The sequence below is a fragment of the Tympanuchus pallidicinctus genome, unplaced genomic scaffold (assembly GCF_026119805.1).
Source record: "Tympanuchus pallidicinctus isolate F22 unplaced genomic scaffold, pur_lepc_1.0 scaffold6, whole genome shotgun sequence".
Classification (NCBI taxonomy): Eukaryota; Metazoa; Chordata; class Aves; order Galliformes; family Phasianidae; genus Tympanuchus; species Tympanuchus pallidicinctus.
In genome coordinates, this window is record NW_026294780.1 from 42,647,333 (window position 1) to 42,674,441 (window position 27,109).

At 38.5% G+C, this 27,109-nt stretch overlaps 2 protein-coding genes across 3 annotated transcripts; one reads left to right on the forward strand and one right to left on the reverse strand.

Annotated features, from left to right (window-relative positions):
* The first annotated feature begins 140 nt into the window (after positions 1-140).
* Positions 141-26,709, forward strand: LACC1 (laccase domain containing 1). Of its 2 annotated transcripts, none has more exons than XM_052664595.1 (6): positions 141-2,918; positions 20,311-20,900; positions 22,257-22,438; positions 22,941-23,106; positions 25,193-25,418; positions 26,179-26,709. In XM_052664595.1, exons 2-6 carry the CDS (start codon positions 20,333-20,335, stop codon positions 26,351-26,353), a joined length of 1,317 nt encoding a protein of 438 aa, XP_052520555.1. In that variant the 5' UTR covers positions 141-2,918; positions 20,311-20,332; the 3' UTR covers positions 26,354-26,709. The 2 variants fall into 2 exon arrangements, with proteins under 2 accessions (XP_052520555.1, XP_052520554.1); XM_052664594.1 differs by lacking the exon at positions 141-2,918 and adding an exon at positions 16,009-16,347.
* On the reverse strand, positions 6,757-14,068 carry CCDC122 (coiled-coil domain containing 122). The gene is made up of 4 exons (XM_052664619.1): positions 13,955-14,068; positions 11,325-11,723; positions 9,609-9,725; positions 6,757-6,909 (listed from the first exon to the last, which is right to left on the reverse strand). The coding sequence occupies exons 1-4, from the start codon at positions 14,066-14,068 to the stop codon at positions 6,757-6,759; spliced, it is 783 nt and encodes a 260-aa protein (XP_052520579.1).
* Positions 26,710-27,109: the final 400 nt, after the last annotated feature.

The window sequence follows — 27,109 nt, forward strand, 5'->3', positions numbered from 1 at the left end:
GTTTTTTCAGCACATCAGAACAGGACCCTCCAGCTCTTTAGAGGCTGTAAGAGGTATGGCAGATCTTGATGGTAAAATTTTAATCGCAGCACTATTTATCTAAATTGACTGAGAAGGCTGCTGGCCTGTTAATGTAAATTCTAGTGTTATGAAGTTAGGATACAATAGGTTAGACTGGTTAGCCTAAAAGAAACCATTCAACAAAAAGCTTCTGTCAAAGTTCAATTCTTTCCTCCAAAGCACAGAGCCATGAAATAAACACCTTAATGGGAGTAAGCAACAGAGTGCCCGAGCTTATCATTTCTGGGCTTATCATACAGAATAATAGCTACTGAATGGAATCTTTTAATTTAAGGGTATTTGTGCTACAATCCCTTCATAGTGAATGGAGCCAGACTTGGCCATAGGGCTTGTAAGAACTGCATCAGCTATGGGACGCTTTTCTCCTGTCGAGCATATTGGGGAGCCTCAAGCGATGGCTTTCATACCTTATGCTTAAGCTTTCCAGAACACTGACCTTGAGCCAGAAATGCAGTTTCAGGCCAAATGATTCAGCCCGAAATATTAGGCAAGGTTATTTGAGAAGCCTGAAAACACTGGTTTATAATATGTTGTAAATCTTTAACTACCAGGTATAGGCAGTTTTAGTCCACTGTAAGACATTTTTAGGGCACCTAATCTTTTTGAAAGATACTTTTCAGCAAAAAACAGGGAGCCAATGGCCTCACAAAGAACAGTTTCAAAAAGAAAGTGAAAAGTTTGCAGAAGATTGTTTTCAGCACACTCACACACACAAAAAAAAACATTCTAAATATTTTTTTAATTAAAAAAAATATGAAATGCATATATTTACAGTGGACTTTGCACTTTGACTCAGATTAGAAGAGAAGGTCTGAAGAAGTTTGTCAGTTTTTCCCTCTTTTAAAAGCAGACCAATACTTGCCATGTTCTGCAGAAATATTAGCTATTCCCATGTTAAGTGCTGATTGAAACGATCAATCCCTAACACAGGTACAGAAGGTGCCTTTACCATGTAAAAATACATTTCGCCACTTGAGGGAACCATTAGGCCTCACTGCTGGAGAAAAGGCTGCATTTCAAACTGGTATTAACTTCCACCTCAGAAAAGTGTTTGTAACTTCACTGAAAACACTCTGATTTTTTTCACTGATATAATATAATGTGTATATACTAGTGAAACACCGAAGCAGACAAGTGGCATTTAGTCAATATGTTTTGAATAGACAGTATATGGTATTTAAGTAAAATGAGAGATTAAGAAGCTTGCTCCTCTTGGAAAAGATTCATTGAGAATTTTACCAAATTACCTAAAATCAGATTACATTAACTTAAAAGGATAAAATAAATTACTACAGAAAGTAGAAGCACTCATGTCATTTTCTCACATGAGAAATCTCCCTGTTCAACACAGCGCTGTCCTTTGCTCATCATAGCAACTCATTGTCAAAGAAGTATATTCAGTGACATGATAAAACTTTCTTCCCTAGCTGTTATTTCCTTCTTTACCTCAGATGCAGAAATAGGCAGTGGAGTTATCCTTCTTTTGGAGGTTGGGGAAAGTAGATATTTTGTTCGATGATCTTGCTTTGTCCTTTGTACATTGTAGTTTGTGGGTAATCTTTAATTTTCATAGATGAATCATACAATGGCCTGGGTTAAAAAGGACCGCAATGATCACCTATTTTCAAACCCCCTGCTATGTCCAGGGTTACCAAACACCAAAGCAGGCTGCCCAGAGCCACAAGGATGGGGCATCCACAACCTCCTTGGGCAACCTGTTCCAGTGCATATTTTCTTATGTCACTGCATGTTCCTTCCTCTAAATGCTGGAAAAAGCAAAGGAAGTTACTGCAGCATAGGAAGTTCCGCACAAATGTGTGCAAGAACTTCTTTACAGTGAGGTGATGGAGCACTGGAACAGGCTGCCCAGGGAGGTGGTGGAGTCTCCTTCTCTGGAGATGTTCAAGACCTCCCTTGATGCCTACCTGTGCAACCTGCTGTAGGGAACCTGCTTTGGCAGGGGGGTTGGACTCGATGATCTCTGGAGGTCCCTTCCAACCCCTACAATTCTGTGATTGTGTGAAGTGCACTGAGCTGGGTACTTCGAACAAGCTGCAAAGTGTTCTTGCTAGATTCACATTTCTGAAGCAGTTCATTGCACTGCCTGATCCCTGCCCCTGAAAAGTTTTTCCTTCTGCAAAGTAGATAAGTAAAAGACAAATATTTCAGTACTTGTTGGGATCCCTCAAGAAATCGGTGCCTCAACATGACTCAGAGCTACATGCTGCTGCTGCATTTTAATGAAGATCTTGATAAAGACATATTTGTGCATTTCAGAAAACTGGGTAAAGGTTCTGAAAGACTTTTTTCACCCTTAGCAGCATGGCACTCTACAGTGCTCAGTGCGATCACAATTCTTCCTCTACAGCATCATGCATGATCCACAGAAGAATAACATGCATTATGCACTGTCACATGCCTGTGCAAATGGTTCTCTGAAAGTGCCTATGCTACTCTGATTATCAAAGCAAGCTCTGCAGTGGAAGCAAAGCAATTGGTGTCTGTCTCCAATTCGTTTTCCTTTTTAAGTTGTGTACTGAATGTAGGCTTGACAGGAACAAAGATCTTAACCACTATTTTTGCATTTTCTGCTACACTTCCTCTTCTTCAGCATCAGAGGCTGTTGTTACAACATATGAAAGGGTTTCATGCAGAGTGTCAGCTGGCAGCGAGGGGAAAACCTTCTCTTTACCACCCATCAGTACATATTGCTGCGTCGCATGCCATGCTTTGACACACATCAAAAGGCTGTTGAGTGTGGAGTTTCCGTGGTACTTTCCTACTTGTTTACACACTATCATTGGAATCTATCAACAGTCAGTAAGACTCATTGGTTGGTAAGTTTTCCCACACTCTCATTAGCTTCTCTGCTGCTGTTTGCTATTTGTTTTGCTATTCTGAGAGGGCAGTCACTCCTCTTGCCATTGCCTGCAGAGCACTAAAGCCCAAAGTTATTGCCTTACTACCACACCCACCCTCAGAAATGATTGATATGGGCTTGGGCAGCGTGCTTCTGTGCTGCGAGCTGTACATAAAGTACACTTACTGAGCTATTCTCCAAAAATCATAAATCATTCTCCTACTGTTTGTGTTTGCTTGCTAAGAGAAAAAAAAATGCCCTGAGATCAACCTACTACTGTTCAATACCACTGTACCAAGAAAAACATGCCTCAGCAGGTTGCCCAGATTTGCTAGTATTAGGCAATTTTATAAAAAGCTGAATATATTAACTTTTTCATGTCTTGTACAGAATGCTAGAAGTTTAGGGAAGACATTAAGTTTTATTTCCCCATTTCAGTTGATTTTTTTCCCTGATGAGTTTTCTCTGATTAAGTAGAATTCACTAGTAAAATGTTTATGCCTTTCTTATTTTTATTATCTACCTGTTAAATATTACAATTCTAAATTTGAAATGCTGCACATGGGAAAATATCAAAGTACTCTGGGATGCAAAGTTCTGTTCAATCGGAAGCGTGCAAAATATTTTCATCCTGCATAATCTGATTCTTAGCACATTAAACAACCAAGTGCAGATTTCAGCTGTACTTGGTGACTAAACTTATACAAGTTTGGTGAGGGAAAGAGGACAATAAAAGCTTCAAAGGTAAGAAATGAAATCAGTCTATGTGTCAAGGTAGTTGAGTTAGACACAAAACCAGCATGTTTACATGGGATAAATAGCCTTTAAATGTGATGGCGATGTGAGATGTCAATGACAACAATATCCTAAAATTAGTTGTTTCAGAGTTGGAACAGACTTTTTGCAACATGGTGGACTTCCTAACATACCACGTTGGTTCATACTCTATATGGTCATAAAAGCATCAGCTAAACATCCCTGTGGAAGGATCATTATTTTTCACTCAGAGGGTGGTGACGCACTGGAACAGGTTGCCCAAGGAGGCTGTGGATGCCCCATGCCTGGAGGCATTCAAGGCCAGGCTGGATGTGGCTCTGGGAAGCTTGGTTGGCAACCCTGCTCACTGTAGGGGGTTGAAACTGGATGATTATTATGGTCCTTTTCAACCCAGGCCATTCTAAGATTCCATGATTAAGGACTAGCTAACACATTTCCACAAATGCTTATTAAAGATGATCCAACACATAAATGCAATATTCATAGTAAGACTGTGGTAGTTTTATTTGGACCAAAACTGACATTTTTATTTGGTATGGAATATAAGATAAACTTAGTTCTAGTGTACTGTGTTAATGACACAAAAATGAGAACAGAACAGTTATACATAGCATAGACATACACAGCAAAATGAATGCTTGAATTTCTTACAGCAAGAAAGCTGGGAAACACCTTTAATAGCTGAGATCCATTAAGTTGATAAGGACCCTGATAGGTAAAACCATGAGCTTTCTTGGAAGATACAGAACAAAAAGGAGTATTAGAAACTCTAGGCTTTGGAAAATAGGAAGGTCTGTGTAGGACAAGATGTAATACTAAAAGGAGTGGAGCATGACATGCACTTTGCATGTTCACCTTTGTTAAATGATACTAAAACATACTGAGAGTAAGTTCAACCAATCAACCAACCAACCAAGCAGGTAACACATAAGAATAAGTTGTTTACTTGACATGACTGAATTGTGTTTCAGGTGCGTTGGTACACAGAAAATTCCTATGACTCAGAGAAGTAATAACAGGCATCTTTGTTGGTCAAAAAAAAAAAACAATGTGTGACATTTTTGTTAAGTTAGAAGGTTTGGACTTTTTGCAAGAGCTGTTTTCAAGTGGTATTAATGCACAAGGATAAACTGTAATATTACAACTATGGTAAATGGAAGTGCCCAAATAAATTCTGTTGATTTACTTTGTGTAGCTGCTACAGAATATACCCTCATGCATTACTGTTCTGGTTCTGATGTAATTAGAAAATAACTCTGAAAACAAGATAATGTAAGTTATAAAAGGCCCTTAACTACCAATAAACAGGAAATTCTACAGTTTTCCAAGTCTGAATCCATTTCTAGGAGATGTACACAAATCAAATGCAAGCTCTTCTGCTGGACGTAGGGAGAAATAGCTTTAATGTTACAGTAATGTATTGTGTACAAAGATCTGTTGGTGCCTCTTCTAGACTCACAGGAAATGAATGTGTGATTCACATTAGAAAAGAAAGGTAGTTAAGACAAGAGGTAAGTTGTAAGATGTCAGTCTTTGCCTCCTTTTCAAATAAGTTAGGTTAAAAAGTTTTAATGGATGAAGTTATTCCTATCAAATTTCAATTACTATAGCATAGGATATGCAGATTATCTATTTCTACAGTACCGTGTTAAAATTAGTCTCACCAATTATACTGTAATAGAAAAAGACCAGATAAATCTAAGCTGAGAGTTGAACAGTGTATTACTTAAAACACATATTAAGGAAACCATATATACATATATATGAATGTCCTATGAAAATCAGTAATAGGGTTGCATTTTAAACTTTGCTTTCCCACACTGACAACACATGGGCAGTTTAACAGTTTTAACAGAAAACACTTTGTTTGCTAACATCTTCATTTTATAGTCAGGTATAAAGATAAATCTAAATTATGTAGGACAGTTTTCTAAATAAAAAGCTACCTACTTTCAAACAACAGATGAATGTCTCTGGTTACATCTAGCCAGAACTAATACCTGAAGTATAAGAATAGACAAAGTACTGTAAATTCCATGAATGACAAGCACATAACTAAAATAAGACAAAGAAAAAAAATCTACTGTTCATTATTTTAATAGGAGTCACCGGTGGTCACTTTTGTTAAGAATGATCTTACCCAGCATTGAGCACTTAGTGTTACATGGCTGCTTAGTTAATATCCTCCATGCTCCAAGTTCCTCTGTTATCAGTGATCTATAATCAGTAATTGCTGGCTCTAGATAGTGAGTTGTTCCACTTTAAAATCCATCTGGATGCAGTACTCTCTTCACCTATTAATTCTTCTTTTTAGCTACGGGGAAACATACATTTGAGCATTTGAAGTTGGACTATCTGAAGGTTTCATCTGAACATACTTGTTCCTATGCCTTTTATAGCTGGAAAGCTTATGTCCACTTTTTACCCACGTGAGGACACTCTGGCAGTCTTATGTCTGCAGTATTGGTTGCAATATTATTTATATGAATTTCCCATACAACAAAATGCTGGCTATCGGAGCTGTAGTATCCCAAGAACGCAAATATGTACTAATACTATTTTTTCTGGAGGAAAAAAATATGTAGGTCTCAGTCTTCAGAGAAAAGAAGAAAAAAAAAAAAAAGAAAAAGAAATCAAATCTTATTTGATTGGCTTTACATTACTTTTTAAAGTAAAATTGTCACATACTGTGTAAAAACATGGAAATGGTAATATCTTTTTTCCTAAACAGCTTGTGGCTATGGAGAGAAGAAAACAAAAAAATAAATAAACAAAACAAACAAACAAACAAACAAAAAGTATTTCCAAAGATATTAGATTATTTTTTTAAAAATAATAATAATTAAAAAACAAGAACAAAAGAAATCACCTTGCTTTGGCGCACGTATTGGGCTACTTTACTGTTTGTAGTATATGAACAAACAAAAAAAAAACAACCAAACCAACAAACAAATAACAAAAAAACCCTATCCTGCCTGGAAAAAATTACCCACACTGCATTGCATTATAGCTTCATTAGGTTTGTTTTAGATGCTAATCTATAACTCCACTTCTCCAAGACACTTTCTAAGTTCTTCTGCCTTTTTCTCCATCTGCTGAATGTTCCAGTGCCATTGTCTTTTATTTGAATGCAGTTTGTTCAGCTGACAGTGCAAACGTTTCAGAATAGCATCGTATCTTTTATTCTGTACCTAAAAAAAAATAGAATAAAATGCACTTCAAAAGTTTTTCAAGCAAAGTATGACAATATCTTTTTTTCCTAAACAGCTTGTGGCTATGGAGAGAAAAAGGGAGAAAAACAAACAAACAAACAAACAACAGAGTTTATTTATTTACAGAGTTCTGTTCACCTAATTGTATGTGTCAATTCTGACATCCAACTGTGCCATTCCACGCTGACTTCACAGTTACTGAAAAAACACAGAAACATTTAAGAAGCCATTGATCTAGTTTACTTTCTTTACCTGCTTTGGGAAAATATCAATCATACCTCTTTCTCCCCTTTAGGAAAAAAAACCAAAAACAAACAAACAAAAAAAAACTGTTTCCCATCAAAAGCTTAGGTGACTAATTCAATGTTCATACCAATGTTTAACACAGTAAATTCCATCTGAAAAATCATGAGTGAGTATCTTACAGCTGTGGCAAGGCTTTGTACATGGAGCATTTCATGTTCCAGGGTAAGAAGTCAGAAAGGAAGAAATTTTCATTCTTTGATTAGAGTGTGTGGATATAAGAATACAAATGAAGTGGTCCAGATGGCCTCTGTAGCATCTTCACTGTTAGCATGCACTTAGAAAAATGTTTGTTTATTGTTTTTCAGAAAGGCAAACCTGTAACAATGCAGTACCAGATCAGTTTTGCCCCTACTGAGAAGTACTGCTGTCACAGACAACCCTTTGGAGATTTGCTTTCTGAAGTGTAAAAGCATGAAACATTCATTGCAATAAAAATGGAAATATACTTAATGAAATTTCATTTAATGAAAATTTGGCCTCAGCATAATTTGAATAATGTATGAGTGGCAATACATTCTAGTGCCAGAAAGATAAAACATCATTACATTGTGTTAAACGCTCATGATGGCGTACAGCTGCAACAGAGCTACAGCACTGACAGTGACTTCCTGTGAGTCATTAAATTTCTTACAGATCAGGCTGCCCAGAGACCCATCCAGACTGGCCTCAAATGCCTCCAGGGATGGAGTAAGACTTAGATAAGTACTTGAAATCATTGCTGAATTGAGGTACAAGAAGTTCTACAGCAATAACAAATCATTAATCAGATACGAAGATTTCCTTTACCTGGAAGCTTAGAAATATGGCAGCTCACATCCTCTCTTTAAACCAATGAGAGGAGGTCAGTTACTGTTAACATAAGCATGGTTAGAAGCTGAAAATCCATACAAGATGTAAAAGTGCTATGACAAACTCTGAAGGCGTGAGATGGGATCAGTTTGCAGACTGACAGCTAGCTTTTGAGGCGTAGGCCTGATCCACATTCTTGTTTTTTGATCAGCAGAAGTCCAGCCAATATGTAGTATAAACCTACAAAGACTGGATTATGCAGTTCACCCTACTGTAAGCAGCCACATTTGGCCAACTGAAGTGACCTCTGCATCAGTTGGACTGACTACATCTCCATTGATTATAATGGGAACCAGTGTCTTGAGCTGAATCCCATCCTTGTAGCTTAGTGGGACTTCATCCAGTGTCTTCCTTTATTCACATGCTTGCACTGCGTATTCTTTCCTGGGTTGTGCTGAGGACTGCTGGGCATTAATGTTTCTGCTTGTCCATTGTCCCTTTATGTACAAAATGCTGGATTGTTTTACAGAGAATTCTTTAGAAAAATTATACCCTGATTATACCCAATTATACATTTGATTTTTAATCCTGCTTGCTTCTGAGAGACAAAGATTTTATAATCCAAATTGAAAAATATGTTAACCTTCTCTACTTAATTAAATTGGTTTTGATAACAGAGCACAACATTGTTTTTAGGCTGCCTGATTTCACTATGGGTTTAGAGAACTTTATTAAGAAGCTGTTGCCATGGTAATAAAATATTTTTCAGATGCTGAATAGCAGAGACCAACACCAAAGTAGCTGTGCTTTGCTCTTTAGTATAAAAATTCTGTGCTGCTCTCTATCACTTGAAAAATTATTCTTTTTTCTTCCTGCTTTTTACAGTGGGCACCAGAGGTAACCTCAGTTCAGTTAATCCTTACATTATCATGCTTTGATCATCACATTTTGTGCAATTTATTTGAATTAAAAAGACAAATGAAGTGCAACTTCCAAACTAAAAACTTTCCAGACATGCAAATTATTTCAGTGTGGAACAAACCATAAAAACTCAATTTAATTACCGAAAAAGAGAAGAGCTAAACTATCTATCAGAATTTTATCTTGGCAGCTAATTAGGAGCTCCTGTGTTATCCCTAATGTAATGTAACTCGAATTAGGGAGATTCACTGGAAAGCCATTTTTTTGGTGCAATTGATTTTGCCATTGATGAGGTATCAGCAGTGGGGGGACAAGTCATGAATAATCAAGTCAGCAGTGAGAATTAAAATATTTCAAAATATACTGCAGAAATAAAACGTACTTTTCTTTACTATAATTCAGTGGCCTCTTCAGAACGCAATTTACGGATTAAGTCTTTCTTAGAAGACTTAAGAAAAAATGTTCTTAGCTTTTTCTCATGAGCCCAATGAAGATCTGGACTTTAGAAAAATTAGCAGTACCAAGAATTTAAGATAGTTTAGTTACTGTATATACTTGAATAATGCATGGCCAGCAACCATGCATCATGTACTTCAAACTTCATCTGTACTATCTACAATCTGTCAGAGAACTGCAATTATGTTTTATTTAAAATGACTCACCTCAATTTCTTTTCTAAGCTTAGCATGAGCTTTTTTAATTTCTTCCAGCAAATCTATCTTTTTCTTGATGAAATCCTTCACTGATGCTATTTCCTGTTTTATAAGTGCAATTTCTTCCTGCAGATTTAAGATAAAGAAATCCCCTCGTTTCAAAGGTTGCACAATATATCTACTCACTGTCTACTTAACAGTCTCATTTAGTTAATAAAAATGGGTTGAAAATCTCTAATATATAATTTCACACTCAACTAATAAGAAATTAATAATTAAAGATAATTAAAATTGTAATTAAAAATATCATAAAATCATAGAATCACCGAAGTTGGAGAAGACCTCCAAGATCATCCAGTCCAACCATCCATCTACCACCAATATTGCCCCACTAGACCATGTCCCTTAGTATGACATCTAAATGATCCTTGCACACCTCCAAGATCAGTGACTCAACCACCTCCTGGGCAGCCCATTCCAGCACTTGACTGCTCTTTCAGAGAAGAATTTTTTCCCAATAGCCAACCTGAATCTATGGTTTTATGTACTTTAAAAGATGCACTATTGGTCTGTAGTATGCAAGAAACTACAACAGAAAAATCTGAACTCATTTGGATGCTTATAATCTTGTTTCAAATCTTTTTGTTTGTTTGTTTTTGCAAAATCAAGGAATATTTACTGTAATATTTGAGATAGATTTTTTCTTTCTCGTGGCAAAGCATAAATGTAATGCTATAATAATAGCATAAATGGTCTTTATTTCATTGGGGTTTCAAAAATTTCTTGCATAAAATTTTTTTATCATTTTACTTGAATAATGTAATACTGCATTTTCAACAGTGCCACTTGTACCAGAGTTGCAATTTGTGATTTCATTTCATAGAATCATAGAATCATGGAATCACCAAGGTTGGAAAAGACCTAAAAGATCACCCAGTCCAACCGTTCACCTATTCCCAATAGCTCCCACTAAACCATGTCCCTCAACACAACATCCAGTCTTTCCTTGAACACCCCCAGGGTCGGTGACTCCACCACCTCCCTGGGCAGTCCTTTCCAGTGCCTGACCAACCTTTCTGAAAAGTAATACTTCCTCATGTCCAGCCTGAATCTCCCCTGCCGTAGCTTGAAACCATTTCACCTTCATGCATGTGTTCGCTCATATATTAGCAAATTTTTGTGGTGGGAACTGCCAGCTTATTTTTAGTTTTTAATGATTCTTGCAATTACAGTCAAAAACTAGAATGTCAAAAACAATTTAATGTTTCTTATCTCCTGCTTTCTATCACCCTCTCATCAAACCTATTTTCTGCTGGCTCAGCTGTGGTTTGATCCCTAGAAAGAAATGCAGTGCTGTTACAAGAAAAGTGTAACATCACGGCAGTGTTGCACAGAATTATTAAAAGTATGCATTTAACTTTACCCTACTAACCACAAAACCACTTGGCAATAATATATTTTAATTAATAACCCCCTAATATTTTCATAACTGAGCTCATTCAGCTAAAGAGAATGAACTCCACAATAATATAACAGGGGCTGATGATTTTTTTACTGCAGCTGATAACTTATTTTCTTCAATTAATTTATCATTTTAAATGAATCTTTATTCCCCTAGTCAGTTCATCACAGATATAGAGTTATTAGACCAAATAATTGTATCAGTTAAGCTGCGCCAAAATTGTTGCACAGGAAAAGACATGAATCAATGAGGAAATACAATACCTGCATTTGCTTTATAGCAGAGCCTTCTGGATTCTGGAGGTCACTCACTAACTCTTCTTTCTTTGTTCTCATCCCTATAACAATAGCTTTCTTTTCAGCAAGCTCAATCACAGTGGGCATTTTACTTTCCATCTCCCAGAAGAGACTTTTATGAGCTTTTATTTTTTCCCGATATTTACTATTTCTTGCAGCTGTCATCTCATATTCTTCCTGTATTGTTTCTGTATCAAACCTCAGCTTCATATTTTCAGAATATAGAGCTCTTACTTCAGCTTCTAGACTTTCGCAGTGATACTTCGTCACCGCTATGGCATCATCTTGCAGACATATTTCCCTTTCTGTTGTCTTCATTTCTAACATAATAGAATCCATTTTTTTTTCTAGTTCCTGATATCTAACCTGTAAAACATGTCAGCATTCATTTAAGAGTGCTTTTGTTTGAGAGGATGTCATGTATCTTGTTAAATACTGTAATTCAAATTTATCAACCAGAAGATTCTTTTTCACTTCTTTAAATGTGTTTGACTGGAAGATAATCAGGAATACATTTCGTGAAATCATAGAATCATCACCTTAGACACATAATGGAGGAATGCTATTTTAGATGAATATCCTTAAATAGTGTCTAAAATATGAAATAAGGCATTCTTTGAATCACTTTAAGTTACATAGGATCAAATGCAATCTTAATGCTTTTTAGAGACAGAAATCAGACTAAAACCACACGGTGCTAAAAACACACTTAGACACACATACACAAACACATAGATGGGTACTTGCGATGAGGGAGATTAACTAGCCTGTTCTACTGAAGACTTTATCCTGCTCTCATCGCTGTAATATCCGAGTGAAGGATTAATGTCAGCTATTTTAAAACCTTTAAGAAATAGGCACCTAGCCCTACAAGGGCTTCTGTGTCTTCTCACGGATGAGAAGCGAGCAATTCCAGGAATCAGTACTTCATCATCCCATCATAATATGGGAGGACTCAATCACTGCCTCAGAAATGCTTGTCTCTTTTTGTTGTCCAGAGGGAGCTTAGATGACAAATATGGGCTTAAATATGATCTGCAGGTGATGCAAGACGGCTGTGATGAATCCCACCCTGGGTAACAGCCAACTACTGTGTATTAAGTGAGAGAATTTTGCACTGCGATTGAAGCTGCCTATTATCTTTTCCCTAATGGAAGCATTACGAGTGCTATGAAGTCTCCTATTCAATATTTTGAACCTAATGAGACACTGTCAGCTCTTAAGAAGAAAATGTTTCAGCATAACTTACAGTAAACAGGGTTAAAGTTCTTGCAGGATTGGTATCTCTGCCACCATTTATTGAGTACAGGAAAACAGAAGATTTTAATGGAAAAGATCTTCAGTTCAGGAAATCACCATTTTACATGTCTTATGGGACAGGTGCATGTAGGAATAGACTGAAAGATGAGAACACACTTCTGCATGCAGTTCCTAATTATTTAACCTTGTTGTTCTACTACTAATTATGTCTGTATGGAATTTCCTAAGGTTTGGGGGATTTTTTAAAGGAAAAAAGATGTCAGAGAGGAAGAAATGAGCTAAATTAATTATCTAAGATTCTGGAGTTCTGTCAGTTTTTGAAAACTGAAACAATTATTTAAATTTCTTGATCAAAAATTAATTGTTACAAAATAACCATGGCATATTACAGTACAGTAAGAGAAAACTTCCTGCAAGGTTTGGCTAATTAGCCATTCCTAATCAATTAAAATCACAGAGTTATCATAGAATCATCAAGGTTGGAAAAGACCCCTAAGATCATTTAGGCCAACCATCCACTGCTCCTTATGAGAAATTATCCTTGTGCAGGAACTCAAACATCGATTATTTCAGTTGTACAGCTATTCACAGATGTTATCATACGATCTCCATTTGGTAATCACTCACACTTAAAATTGCCTGAACAATACTGTGGGTTTCCTCAGACTTAAATGTTCGCCTCTCAACAGACATTTGGTCTCAAAGCATAAGTGACAATTGGAAGCTTAACAAATTCTGTGAAAGATTACAATGGAAATGAGTACTCAGCCTTCAGGAAAGCTACACATGTCCAATATTCTACCAGATAGATAGATAGATAGATAGATAGATAGATAGACAGATTTGGTATTTAACAACTCCATAGGACACCTATTACACGTGCATATTAGAAACAGTCTGTATGGAAAAAGAAATTCTGTACGACAGGAAAAAAATCTATCCAAAGTGATGCTCTCAAAACCTCCTTTTTTTTTCTTTTTTTTTTTTTTTTCTCCCATTCATTTTTCAAGAAATCAATGGGATAAATGCAATAAGCTCTAAGTTGAAATGGAGTATTTTGTGGGATGGTTGCTTCAATGTTTTATCCTCAAAATAGCATTAAATAAATGTTTCTGCTATAACTTGCTCTAAGGAAGTCTTAGCTAAGGAGCAGCCTTAAAATGATACACACATAGTTTTGGCAATGGCTAAACACCACAGAGAAGAACTGAACAGCTTATGCTTAAATGCAAACACCCAGAAAAAAATCAAATATGTTCATGTCTTTTTCATCAGAATACATCCATATTTAACGAATAAATTAAATGAATTAAGCTACTCTAAAGAAGGTTTATTACCTGCAATTGGAAAAGAATGGTTTTGTTTTTTTCTATCTCTGATGACTGTAAATGCTGCTGCTCAGCAACTTGTTTTACAACTTCAGTTAGCGAAGGATAATTCTCCTCAGCCATTTCAGACAAAAGGAATGACCTATAAAGGACATGAAAGGGCAGTGAGGCCCTGGCACAGCTGCCCAGAGAAGCTGAGAATGCCCCATCCCTGAAGACATTCAAGACCAGGTTGGATGGGGCCCTGAGCAGCCTGAGCTGGTGGGTGGCACTGCCCATAGCACGGGGTTGGACCTGGATGGCCCTTAATGTCCCTTCCAACCCAATGATTCTGTGATTCTGTGAACACAGAAGTGAATTGTCTTATCATCATTTTATTTCCTGTTAACATTAGAGAACAATAATAAGGACTTTCCTGTGGGAAATTTTGTTTGGTTGCATACAGACAATTTTGCTTTGTTTGTGGACCAGTGGGTGGATGCTCAAAGCCCGTGAGTAAGAATTAGAACTCTTTCTTCAGGCATATTTTAAAATGAATTATCAGTGCTTTTTTTCTCTGTAGGACCTTAGTATTTTAATACAACAATCCTAAATGGTCTTTAGAGCACACCTTCATAATCAGCCTGAATATTTACATCATTGCCATTACTATATAGCGACTGTGTGTTATTTATTAAATTATTCTTAGCTTAAGACAGAAGAAGACCAAGATGTCAGACTGCTAGTCATAAATCAGTCCCCCCAAGAAACATTCTCGCTGTGCTGCCCACCCCTCAGTATGTCACAGCAGCCACCTCAGCCCTTGCTGCCCCTTCCCGCCCAAAGCGCGGCCCGCTGTCCTCCAGGGAGCGCCAACCACTCCTTAATGTATAGTCTTGTGTCACATCCACACTGATCCCTCTGAATGCCAGGGGAAATAGCTTTAGCCTTAAATCCAACCATTTTTATCGTTTAATAAGCTCATCCCTGCCCATGGTCTGTTTATTTAATCCCTTTTTTGAGGTGGTGGAAGCTGAATGTAACACAGCAGCTGGAGACCTTACACCAATTTGTTGTTTGTATCCTGACATTGTGTGGCTTGTATCTTGGCTGTTTTCTAGCCTTTTCTTTATCCCTTTTCAGCACTATGTACTCAAAGTAACCCTAGTAATTGCAGTGTTTTGGGTTTTGTTTTTTTTTTTCGTTTGCTTAATCTGGTTGAAGGAAAGGAAGTGGTTTTGTTGGTCTGCCTGTCAAGTCATGCTGTCAATTTTTACGCTCTATCCTACTTCATCCATGTCTGACAGCGGGCTGAAAGCCTCTAAGACACCCAGTATCTGCAAACAACATGATAACAGGTACTTGGATACTCGAAGGAGGACACAGTCACCTCAGTTTGCTTTAGGACAGAAAACTGGGAGAGTTGAGCTCTCCTCCCTTTGCCCAGTATGTGATGGAAGGAAAAAGGGAGGAGAAATGACAGAGGACCCCCAAGGAGTTTTTGGCATCTAGCAGGAAAGGAGGTACAGGAGTCACCAGAGAGCAATTTGTAGGAAATCAGACTTCCCAAATTCCTCTGTTCATGGAAAAAATATTTTCTTTCTCTTTTCTCTTTTTTTTTTTTTTTTTTTTTTTTTTTTTTTTTTTTTTTTTGCTTGTTTCTTCAGTTACCATATACTTATCTGCTATGACTGATTTTAACACAGCTGAGAAAACACATTTATTACCAAATGGCTTGGAACAACCCTGATACAAATTCCTCTTTACCCCACTTGCCTTTTGACCACTTCTTTGCCCTGTCCAAACACTCAGACTCTTTTTACTGAGCTCTGCGAAATTTCCCTCTGCTCCAAAGCCAAGCTGCCTTCCATGTTGCAGGCTGTGGTGAGGGTTGGCCTCTGGTAACCCCTGAGTCCTGCTGAATGTGCTTTTTCTTGACTGACTGCCAAATCCTTGACTGGAACATGCAGCTACATGTGCCTTGCCTTGCATGTACCCTAAAAGAGGAACCTCTGGGTCTGCACAAGTGCTTCCTTAATTTCTTTGTATCCTTGTTCTGCTCTGGTGTGCAGCGCATCTCTGAATCCAAGGTTGTGCAATGCTATTGAATTAGGTGTGATGACAGAAGTGGGTTTCACGGTGGAGTTAATGCTGCTTCCGGGGTTAGTGCTAGCCAGGCACTGAATCACAGCAGTGCTTTTCAGTGCCGTTTGTTATTTCCTGTGCCCAGTGACAGCAACAGAGCAGAGTCTCATCATGAAGAAGAAATACAGGTTCCCATTCCAATCTTACCTAGAATAGGAATTTCCACTTTGTGCAAATCAGCTGCAGGACTGACTGTGAGATGTAATATATATAAAGCTGGCAATGTGTGCTTACATCAGATGATAACTTTCAAGAGGTTGAAAGAACTTCCTGCCTGTGTAAGTAAATTCCTGCGCTTTAAACTCTCGAGTTTACTGATAAAAACTGCGTATACTTTAGTATTTTCATTCTGAGTGGTGATTTGTTTCTTCCACCTTTCCTGAATACTCCTAAGTTAAGAGAAGCAGAATATTTTAATCAAAGTTAAGAGCTCTTTATGAATTTTTTCCCTTTTTAGTTCTTTGTTTTTGAAATTTTAGTGCGAGTGTGCTCTTGTACCTGTTCATTTGGATTGCTTTAGTGGTCTGTTTCCTCTGGGTATCTCTTTTTTTCCAGTGTTAAATATTTCTTTTCTTCTCTGAGTTTCTGTAAGATAATGTGACCATGACCAGTAATATTCACAGATGCAGGAAATTGCCAGCAATCTTGTCTAGACCAATCTTATGAATTAGACATCTGGGTTTTTTGAAAATTGCTAAAAACAAGACATCTTTCTGGGTTGCCTCTACCACTTGGTTTTATTTAATTTACAGTTTCTTTTTTATATTACCTTTGCCTTTCTCTGTCGCTCTTGATCTCCTCTCCTCATCTATCATTTTTTATTATATTTTCTTGAAATCTGTGCCAGAGGATCATTTTACTGTCTAAATTTTTGTGCGGACAGAGATTCAGAGGGTAAGTGAAACAGTTAACAAGTGGCCTTGACTTGAAGTTGGTGCAAGTATTTGTCTTACATTGTGTACAGAAATGCGCAACTCAGTTTTTGAATGCATTTCATGCAGTTACATGTAGTGTGACTTTCCACGGAACACTGGGAGTGTAGAGCGTGTTGCTTAAAACCTGAATAATCAGGAATGCATTTCTGGTGAGGCCAGTCTCTTATCAGTGGTACATGGAGACAGGAGAAGGGGAAACGGACATAAACTGCAGCATAGGAAGTTTTGAACAAATGTGCACAAGAACTTCTTTACGGTGAGGTGACGGAGCACTGGAACAGGCTGCCCAGGGAGGTGGTGGAGTCTCCTTCTCTGGAGATGTTCAAGTCTCGCCTGGATGCCTACCTGTGCGACCTGATGTAGGGAACCTGCTTTGGCGGGGGATTTGGTCTCGATGATCTCTGGAGGTCCCTTCCAAACCCTACAATTCTGTGATTCTGTGATTCTGTAATAAGCCAAAACATTGCTTTGCTTGGCAAGCCTGTATTTTGAGTAGGATTTTTTGGAGGGGACTTAGGAAGCAGACATGAACTATATTTCTACTATATGATATATTTCTACTATAACTCTAAGCAAATGTACTTCTGACACTGCTATGAAACAGTAGGCCTCTGCTACAAAACTGGAAGGGTTGGAGGGTGAATCAGCCCCATTGTTTCTGTACATACATCTCAAACATCATACAGATGGCTTAATAAGTATGCAGGCAGTTACCTCTCCTTCAGCAAACACTTTCCTTCCACCCTTTCTTCGGTGGTATTTCTGTGGGGAAGTATGAGGACGGCCATGAGCTCTACTTAACTCTCCTCTATTGACATATCTGAAGCAGTATGTGGAACAGTAATCTATTTTTCTACCACACCTCTCTGTTGTACTGCCTTTGCTGGGGCAATTAGCTATACCTAGATGAGGACTTGTCATACTCTTATCGACCTCCCACAGAGAGTGCCAAGGTAAGGAAGGAAATCTCCTGATTTCCCAAGTCGCGATCTTTAACATGAGCCTCTTCTGACGCTGTTTCCTGAGCAAGCTGTTTTCTCTAATGTCTGTGATCAGTTCTGTGTAAATAATACCCTGAGCAAAATCAAGAGTCGTAAATTCCTTGGCAGATGCTTTTATCTGCTGTCACATTTTGATACTTTCAGCTCACCAGCTTTGATAGTCTCTAATTAATCTTTGTAAGTGTTCAGTTCACAGAAAGGAAAACACCATTTTCAGTCAGGATTGTTTTTCTTCCAGTCTGGAGGAAAGAACAATGAAGAAAACAAAGGATGTTTTCTGTAAAACCCGCTCAGAATAAACAATCCATTAAAACAAGAAGAGTATTTGACCTCTCATTTGAGTGTAGAAACTAGGGTCTACTATCAGACACAAAATGCCAGGAAGGGCACCAAGTGTCTCATGGTGATAGGTCTCAAGTACACACTGACACACTGCATGTTCTGCTTGATAATGAAATACTGTGAAGTCAGCGTGTGTAGTTAGAGGAAAATGAGGAACTGGGACAGAAGAATGGTCCCAGATATTATCTGATATATATGGCTCTGGTAATAGAGCACTAAGTTTAAAGACTCATAACACTCAAATTCGTTGTTCCTATAAACTAGTAATTTGTGTTCATGAACAGTTCATTTCTGTGTAGGAATATATAATAAAAATATAGGAATATATAATAAAAAGTGGAAGTATCTCACAATCTACAAGACAAGCTATGTACTACAGGATGATAGCAGCTAGCAGAAACTGAAACACGAGGATTGTTTATTTCTTGCACTGCTTGGCAAAGTTTCAGTATGCTGTGCTGAGTTCCTACGTGTCCTGAGAAGAAGAACTATGCCTAACATATAACCCCCAGAACAGAAGTCAGAAATGAGCAAACTGATGCTGTTGGTAATGCGAAAGGGAAGAAATAAATATCTTATGAGGAGAAAACATATGGCTGTATTCAGAACCCAACACCAATACTGCCAGTAGGGGTATCAGATACGAGCTCCACCTCAGCAGCAAATGTATGAAGTGCCTCCAAAAAATTGTTCCAGAAATTCCTTGTCTCCCAGCAAGTTTAAATTGTGAAAACCTCCCTCTTTGATACCCCTCACAGAAGGTCTTGGCAGTCAGAGATCAAGAAGATCGGTACGTTAATGTGTGTTAAGTGATTCAATAAATCTAATGTTAAGAACAAACCCTTTTTCATCTCTGATCTCGGATAAAACTTAGGTGAGATAGTAGACAAATTAAAAAGTATGTAAAATAATTTCAATTTCCTGTAGTTTTCGTAGAATCACAATATCAGAGAGTGGCTTGAGGTTGGGAGGGACCATAAAGCCCATTGAGTTCCAAGCCCCCTGCAGCAGGCAAGGTTGCCAGCCACCAGCTCAGGCTGCCCAGGGGCCCATCCAACCTGGCATTGAGTGCCTCCAGGGATGGGGCACCCACAGCTTCTCTGGGCAGCCTGCCCCAGGGCCTCACCGTCCTGAGTAAATAATTTCCTCCTAACATCCAACCTAAAGCTCCCTTCATTTAGTTTAAAACTGTCCCCCCTTGTCTTATCACTATCTGCCCATGTATTAATTCCATCTCCCTTCTGTTTGTAAGTTCCCTTTAGGCAATGAGATCTCCCTGGACACTTCTACAGGCTGAAGAAGCCCAGCTCCATTATCTTTTCCCCATAGGAGAGGTGCTCTAGCCTTCTGATGATCTTCATGGCCTCTTCTGGCCTTGCTCCAACAGCTCCACATTTTTCTTGTGTTGGGGGCCCAGGTCAAACAGACACAGATCAGACACAGAACTCCATGTGGGGCGTCACAAGGGTAGAGCAAAGGGGAGCAATATTATCCCTTATCCTGCTGGTCACTCCTCTTTTGATGTAGCTCAGGATACAGTTAGCCTGGATTTGAGCTGCAAATGCACACTGCTGACTTACTTCCACTTACTCATCCACCAGAACCCCCAAGTCCTTCTCTGCTGGGATGCTTTTAAGGAGTTCTCCCTGTCTATACACACATGTGGAACTGCTGCAACCCAAATGCAACAACTTGCACTTGACCTTGTTGAATTTCATTAGGTTCAAGTGGGCCTGCTTCTCAAGGTTGTCCAGATCCCCTTCTTATAAACTTATTTTGCTGCCCTACTTCTGCATCATCTTTTTATGGAGTAGAGGAAATTCTAAGAAAAGTACTACTGCTCTGTCACTTTATCTACATGTTACCATTAAAAGCATTCTTGAACAACATAACTGTGTTTAAACTGAAGGTGCCAGTGTCCCCCACTCCCCTTTTTTTCTTTTTTTTTTTTTTCTACCTGTAGGAATTTTTAAGTAGCCAGGAATATGGTGGAAGCAGTACTGATTGATCTGTTCAGCCTGCCAGCCAACTTACACAGTGACATTCAAGGAGTACTGCATAACACCCTGGAAACTATTGAGAAGTGCTCTTCCACTCCTGCTCCATTTGTGTATGTCATGTGCTGCCAGATGCCAGAGAGTGAAAGGAAAGGTGAACAAGAATCCTTGTTTCCAGCTCTGAGAGATTTCCAGAGTATTAAGGAAGGACTTGAGGTGGTATGTGCTCAGACTACAGCTGCTGTGTTGTACACCATCAAACAAATACTTGATGAAAAGGACTTAAGCATCATTAAAGTTATTCTCCCGACCCTAAGGAAGGAATCAGTGAAAGTATATATAGACCATCTCTTTACTGCAGTCTACCAGTTTGAATTTGAGGATTTAAACGTGGCATCTGATTGTAATAACCTGCAGACGATTGGACCAAAGAGTGAAGAGCAAACAGTTTCTACACAGGACGTGGCACTCATCCGAAGTGAGATTCAGATGCACTTGGAAAGCCTGCCAAGCCTGAAAGGGGAGCTCACCATCCTCAAATCTTCCCTAATTCCAGGTAGAGTGCTATCCCAGCTAACAGATTTTATGTAGACTGCTCCTGAATGAATCTCTTCAAGGGTATTGCAAAATGGGTAAGATGTGGAAATACCTAAGCAAATATCTCCATGTGGTATTGTAATAGTGTATCATGTCTGTAAGAGGGGAAGTGACAGTGCAAATACAGTAAAAGACCTGCAAGTCTTTTCCAGAACATGGTCAGAGGAGAAAGAGGCCTAGGTCTAATGAGAGCACTTTTGCAGACAGAAAAATCCCTTCCCCTCTATCTGGGAATTACATGCTTTCAGAGTTACTGTCACGTTCTGGAAAGGCAGGGTAGGACTTTTTCCCCAGTCTGCAGCCTCATGCACGCCTGGCTGATCAGACTCATGGCTCAGTGTCCCAGCTATGACATGGCCCAGCTTACTGCATCATGACTCTCAAACAATTACGGAGTCTCTTGGTTCAGAGGAAAGCTAAGAGGTTCCCTACTGCAAAAATTTGGAACTGTGTTTCCCTTAAAAACATGTCTGAAGTGATCCAGGAAATAAAAGGAACGCAGATTACTTAAAGCCATCTGCCTTCATTATGTTTCAAACTTTTTTCTGCGACTTTTACCCAACTGCACAAAAGATATTTCAAAACTTAACTCTGATTATGTCACTAAGTTTGTCAACCATCAAGATAGCAAATACCAGTTCTGGGGCTTTCTTTCAGGATTCAGCTTTGCCATGCAGAACCCTCACCCCAACATGAAACCCAGCAATTCCTTTTGGTGCATGAGATCACAGTACAGACTCTGTACTGTAAAAACGGAGGACTTTTCCAGTAATGTGAGAAATTCTTGATCCTCCCACTGCACTTCAAAAAGATGTTTGAGATTCTTGAAGTCTTGAGAACTGGTACTTCATTTGCCCCCTTGAAATAATAGAATCATAGAATGGCCTGAGTTGAAAAGGAACTCAATGATCATCTAGTTTCAACCCCCCTGCTATGTGCAGGGTTGCCAACCACCAGACCAGGCTGCCCAGAGCCACATCCAGCCTAGCCTTGAATGCCTCCAGGGATGGGGCATTTTAAACATTTTTAAATGTTGATTAAAAAATCTATTCTCCTTTCCTGAGTGAGTTGCCTCTTCTCTTGGATTTGCACAACACCTCTGTCAGGAGCCAGGCAACATCTGCCATGCCTCCATCTCCTCAAACCTCTCAGAGAATTATGATTATGAACAAGAGGGAGAATTTAAATGGCAGAGTTGAATAAGAGGTAAAGCAGCACTGAACTTCTTTGATTTCAGTTCTCTTCAGTATAGAGCCATGTAATATTTGGATTAGTCTTGTGTTGAAAGCAAGTGCTCGTTGTCTTTCTTTGTCAGATGACATCTTCCTACATGGATTCACCACAAGGACAGGTGGGATCTCCTACATACCAACTCTAAGCTCCTGCAATCTTTTCAGCAGTTCTAAGCGAAGGGATCCACAAGCTGTTGTTAAAGAAAACCTCCGCAGGCTTGCTAATGCTGCGGGATTTAATCCAGAGAACTTTCACAGAGTCAAGGTATATTATCAAACAACGGGTTTATGTAAAATAATCAAATCTTCCTTTATATATCACTGGCTAAAAGTGTAGGTATTACTTTTATCTTTCTAAGCAAGGACCTGCAAAAAGCTGAGCAATTAAAACATTTATCCTTGCACTTTAAATGAGGAAATTGCCATCCAGACTGTCAGCCGTTGGTAAAATATGGAGCAGCAGCATTGTTTCTTCCAAGTATATTCTATCTTTTGATTTACCACAGAGTAGAATAATCAGATAAACAATCAGTGCAGGTTTTCTTAAAAAACAAACAAACAGACAATACCACTTCTTTAGTGTCTCTCTACTGTTACACCTGCATGGCATTTGAACAAGAGAGTGCCTGATTTCCATGCATAGCAATTGGTGCAGAAGAGATTTTTCTATGCAAGAAAAATCCCAACCAAAACCACAACCAACTTGCATTAATCAGAATGTTTTTTACTGTCTCACCACTGTACACATTGTGCTTTTATTTTGACAGACTGATCATGCTAACGCTGTGTATGTAATGGGAAAGACAGAGCCTGACAGCTATGATGGAATAGTTACAAATCAGAAAGGTGTTACAATAGCAGCTCCAGGGGCTGATTGCATACCATTGCTGTTTGCTGATCCTGTCAGAAAAGTCTGTGGTGCTGCTCATTCTGGTAAGGACTTTAAATCACAGAGATCAAAATAACTAAAAGACTAGAAGAATAACTAGAAGAATAGCTTGTTTACTGAGCAATGAAATTTGTTGATTTCATAGCTGTAATAATAATTATGTGTACTTTTTGGACGTGAAAACTAAGTAATTTTTTTCTATGCACCATCAAACTTCTTGTGGAAAGAACAGTTATAAATCCAGTGCCCACAAAAATCATTTTGGATTGGATGAAAAGTTTGGTTGGCCTAGACAATGAGTGTAAAACCAAAGCAAGGATGGGTATGACAGTGTGCAGATATGTGTGATTTTAGTATACGTCCCAAATGTTAGGCTAGATCATGTATACTGTGATAAGATTTTCCTGTTGGAGCTTTTTTATTTCATAAAAACACTGTATTTATCAGGGATAATGCAGAGCTAAGAGTTTATTCACAGCTTTGATGCTAGTACTCACCTTTATATGGTGGGAAGCTTCACCCCTACATGGAACTTGTGAGTAATTGTCTACTTCATACAGTTGTTCATGTTCACACAGCAGCCTTCAAAAAAATTATCCAAAATAAAGACAGATCTGTGACTCATCCTAAGAGGATGAAGACTTTGACATTCCTTCAATAAAGCTGTTGTTCTCCAGCCTAGTGAGTTTGGGTCAGGGAAATGGAGTGCGAAGTCTATCATGGCTGTCTGGGAGAAAGGGGAAAATGGTTTATAATGAGGAGAAGGGATGGAGAGAATTTTATCCGCTCTTGAAAGTTTTAAGAATTTGAAGTTATACACTGTTAAGTGTTCAATACTAAAAACTGTAAAATATGGTTGATCTGCAGTTGTTCCTTTCTTTGCTGCCTCTTCATTTTTCTAGTCCTGCCTTTTCTGACCCACCACGTGGTTCCCTGAACACATACTAGTGCCTTCTCCAAGAATACCTCCCATCTACAGTCTGAACTCCCACAGTCTGTCTCCCCAGTTTTGGCCCTAGTTCCCATATCACAGTCTTCACAGTCTTAAAGTTTTCCTTTCCTAAATCCTTTCCTTCCTGTCCAGTCCCACCTCAGTTGATGTCTAACTTGAACACATGTTGCTACAAATACAAATACAAATACAATCAGATATAGGGTCATTTCAGTCTTTGGATGTAGAAAACAGGAGAAGTTATTAGGATAACCTGGTCTTCAGAGTGAGACACTGCAATGCAAAGACTTCCCAGGACTCAAACTGAGATAGAAAGACTCAAAGATGTGTTTCCTTCAAACTATTTTGAATAATGTCAGAGTGTGAATCTGAGGCTGTAGGCCTGAGCCTTCTTTTTTTTTTTTTTTTTTTTTCTCTCAAATAACAGTAAAAATATTTTCAACATATTACAAAAATGCACTTCTGATTGTAGCATGTTTCTGTCATTATATATCCCTACTGATAGAATCACAGAAACACCAAGGCTGGAAAAGATCTACAAGATCACCCAGTCCAACCATCCACCCATCACCTACAGTTCTCACTAAAAAATGTCTCTCAACAGAAAATCCAAATGTTCCTTGAACACCTCCAGGGTCGGTGACTCCACCACCTCCCTGGGCAGCCCATTCAGTGCCTGACCACTCTTCCAGAGAAGTAGCATTTCCTAACGTCCAGCCTAAATCTCCCCTGGCACAGCTTGAAGCCATTCCCTCTGGTCCTATCACCAGTAACAGGAGAGAAGAGGCCGACCCCCAGCTCACTACAACCTCCCTTCAGGAAGTTCTAGAGAGCAATAAGGTCTCCCTTGAGCCTCCTCTTCTCCAGACTGAACATTCCCAGCTCCTTCAGCTGCTTTAAATGTTGCAGGATCAGAGGAGTTGTAAAATAGGTTCTAGTTGCCAAAACTAGGACACTTGGAGGAAGGAATTCTGGAATTCTAATGCAAACATTTCTCTCCACTTTAAATCTCCATAAAACGATGACGTAATCATCATGTCACATCATCATACAAAACATGACAGTTGTTTATTTTTTAAACACTACTTTTGCTGAATCTTAATTAATAACATACTTTTATTTAATATAAAGTTGAAGAGAAAATTTAGATTTTTTTTTCACCCTCTCATTTCTTACAGGATGGAAAGGCACACTGTTAGGAATTTCCATGGCCACAGTAAACGCTATGGTATCTGAATACAGATGTAATGTGAAAGATATCCTTGTGGTCCTGGGTCCATCTGTAGGACCTTGCTGCTATAAACTTCCTCGTGAATCAGCTGAAGAGTTTCACAGAATTGATCCAAAGTGTGTGCGACAGTTTGACTCTGCAGCTCCATATATTGATATTAGAAGAGCAACACGGTAAGTCTGCGGAGTGCATTTCCATGGCAAATAGCTTTTTTATTTTGGCTATTTTTGTGCTGAGTAAACTAGATATGAAAGCAAAAGGACTCATAGTGCTAATTCCACATTAGTTATCAAAATAGCATTGCCCAGCAATATTATGATGAGGGTCCCCTCCATCCTAAAGTGCTCTCTAGTACTTTATAGGTCAACAAATGATACCTTTTGAATGAAAGGTATCTACTCACTTTTGCTGGGATTCAACTATTATTCTGCTGTCATATTTTTAGTTTTTGGATTTTATATATATATATATATATATATATATTAGAAACATTTAATTTGAAATATATATATATATATTTATTTCAAATTAAGTGTTTCTAATGGCTGCAGAAAAGATTGCATATGGTGGTCCAGACCACAATATGAGCACAATTAGTTCAGTTGGTGCTTGAGCTTCTTTCTGAATAGTGTGAATTACAGAATCATAGAATGGCCTGGGTTGAAAAGAACCACAATGATCATCTACTTTCAACCCCCTGCTGTGTGCAGGGTCGCCAACCACCAGACCAGGCTGCCCAGAGCCACATCCAGCCTGGCCTTGAATGCCCCCAGAGATGGGGCACCCACAGCCTCCTTGGGCAACCTGTTCCAGTGTGTCACCACTTCCTCCTAATATCTAACCTAAACCTCCCCTGTCTCAGTTTAAAACTGTTCCTATTAAATGTGGAAATGTAAAAAAAAATGTTTTGTTTTCTGTTTGTCTTCTTTGAAGGATTCTTCTGGAGAGTGGTGGCATTCTTCCTGAGAACATCCAAGATGATTCTGTCACAGACCAGAACCAAAACATCACTTTCTGTACTGCATGCCACCCTGATAAATTTTATTCTCACTTTCGTGATGGCACTAACTTTGGTACACAGATTGGTTTCATATCAATCAAAGACTGACAGAGTACTCCATAATATGAAGTATTATTTAGACAGTAAGTCTGGTTGCCTTGTGCTCTCCTCACAGAATTTCTTCCTTCTTTGTTTCATGAACTTGCAATGGGAAGTACAAAGCACTTGAGATTCTTCTGCTTCTTCCCTTCCCTGCCATTCTGAGGAAAGAAGAGCTGCCTTGTGTAAGGAGCCAATAATTCAGAAGGAAACAAGGACAATCCACAACAGTAATGAAGCACTTCTGTAATGCCAGGTGCACGTTCCCAGCCAGATGCAAGTCTCTATTATCTTGCCCTCTTGACCAAATATTTCCCATAAACTTCATTATCTTAAGGTAGTAAAAACACACACAAAAAAGCCACTACAGTCTTAATTAGCTCCTGGATTAGTCTTCTGAATTAATTTAAGGTTGACATTACTAATGAAGAAAAGGAAACCTGTATTAACTCTTTGGGTTACACCCCACTGTAGTAATTTCAGCAAAAGGTTCACATTATGAAATTATGTGCCTGGGATTGTTTCTGTTTGGATTAGTTTAAGGAAGTGCACCAAGATACTTAAAGAAAATAACATGAAGATAGGACAGAAGCAAGATCCCTCAGGAAAGATACTGCAAACATATTAATGTTTCATTTATTGTGTTCCAAATGAATAACAATTTCATGTTATTCATTTGAACACTCCTTAATTGTAAAAAAAATACAACTAAGACTCAATATAAGCTAGATAAGATAGCATGTATGTTCATGTTTCCTGAGGATA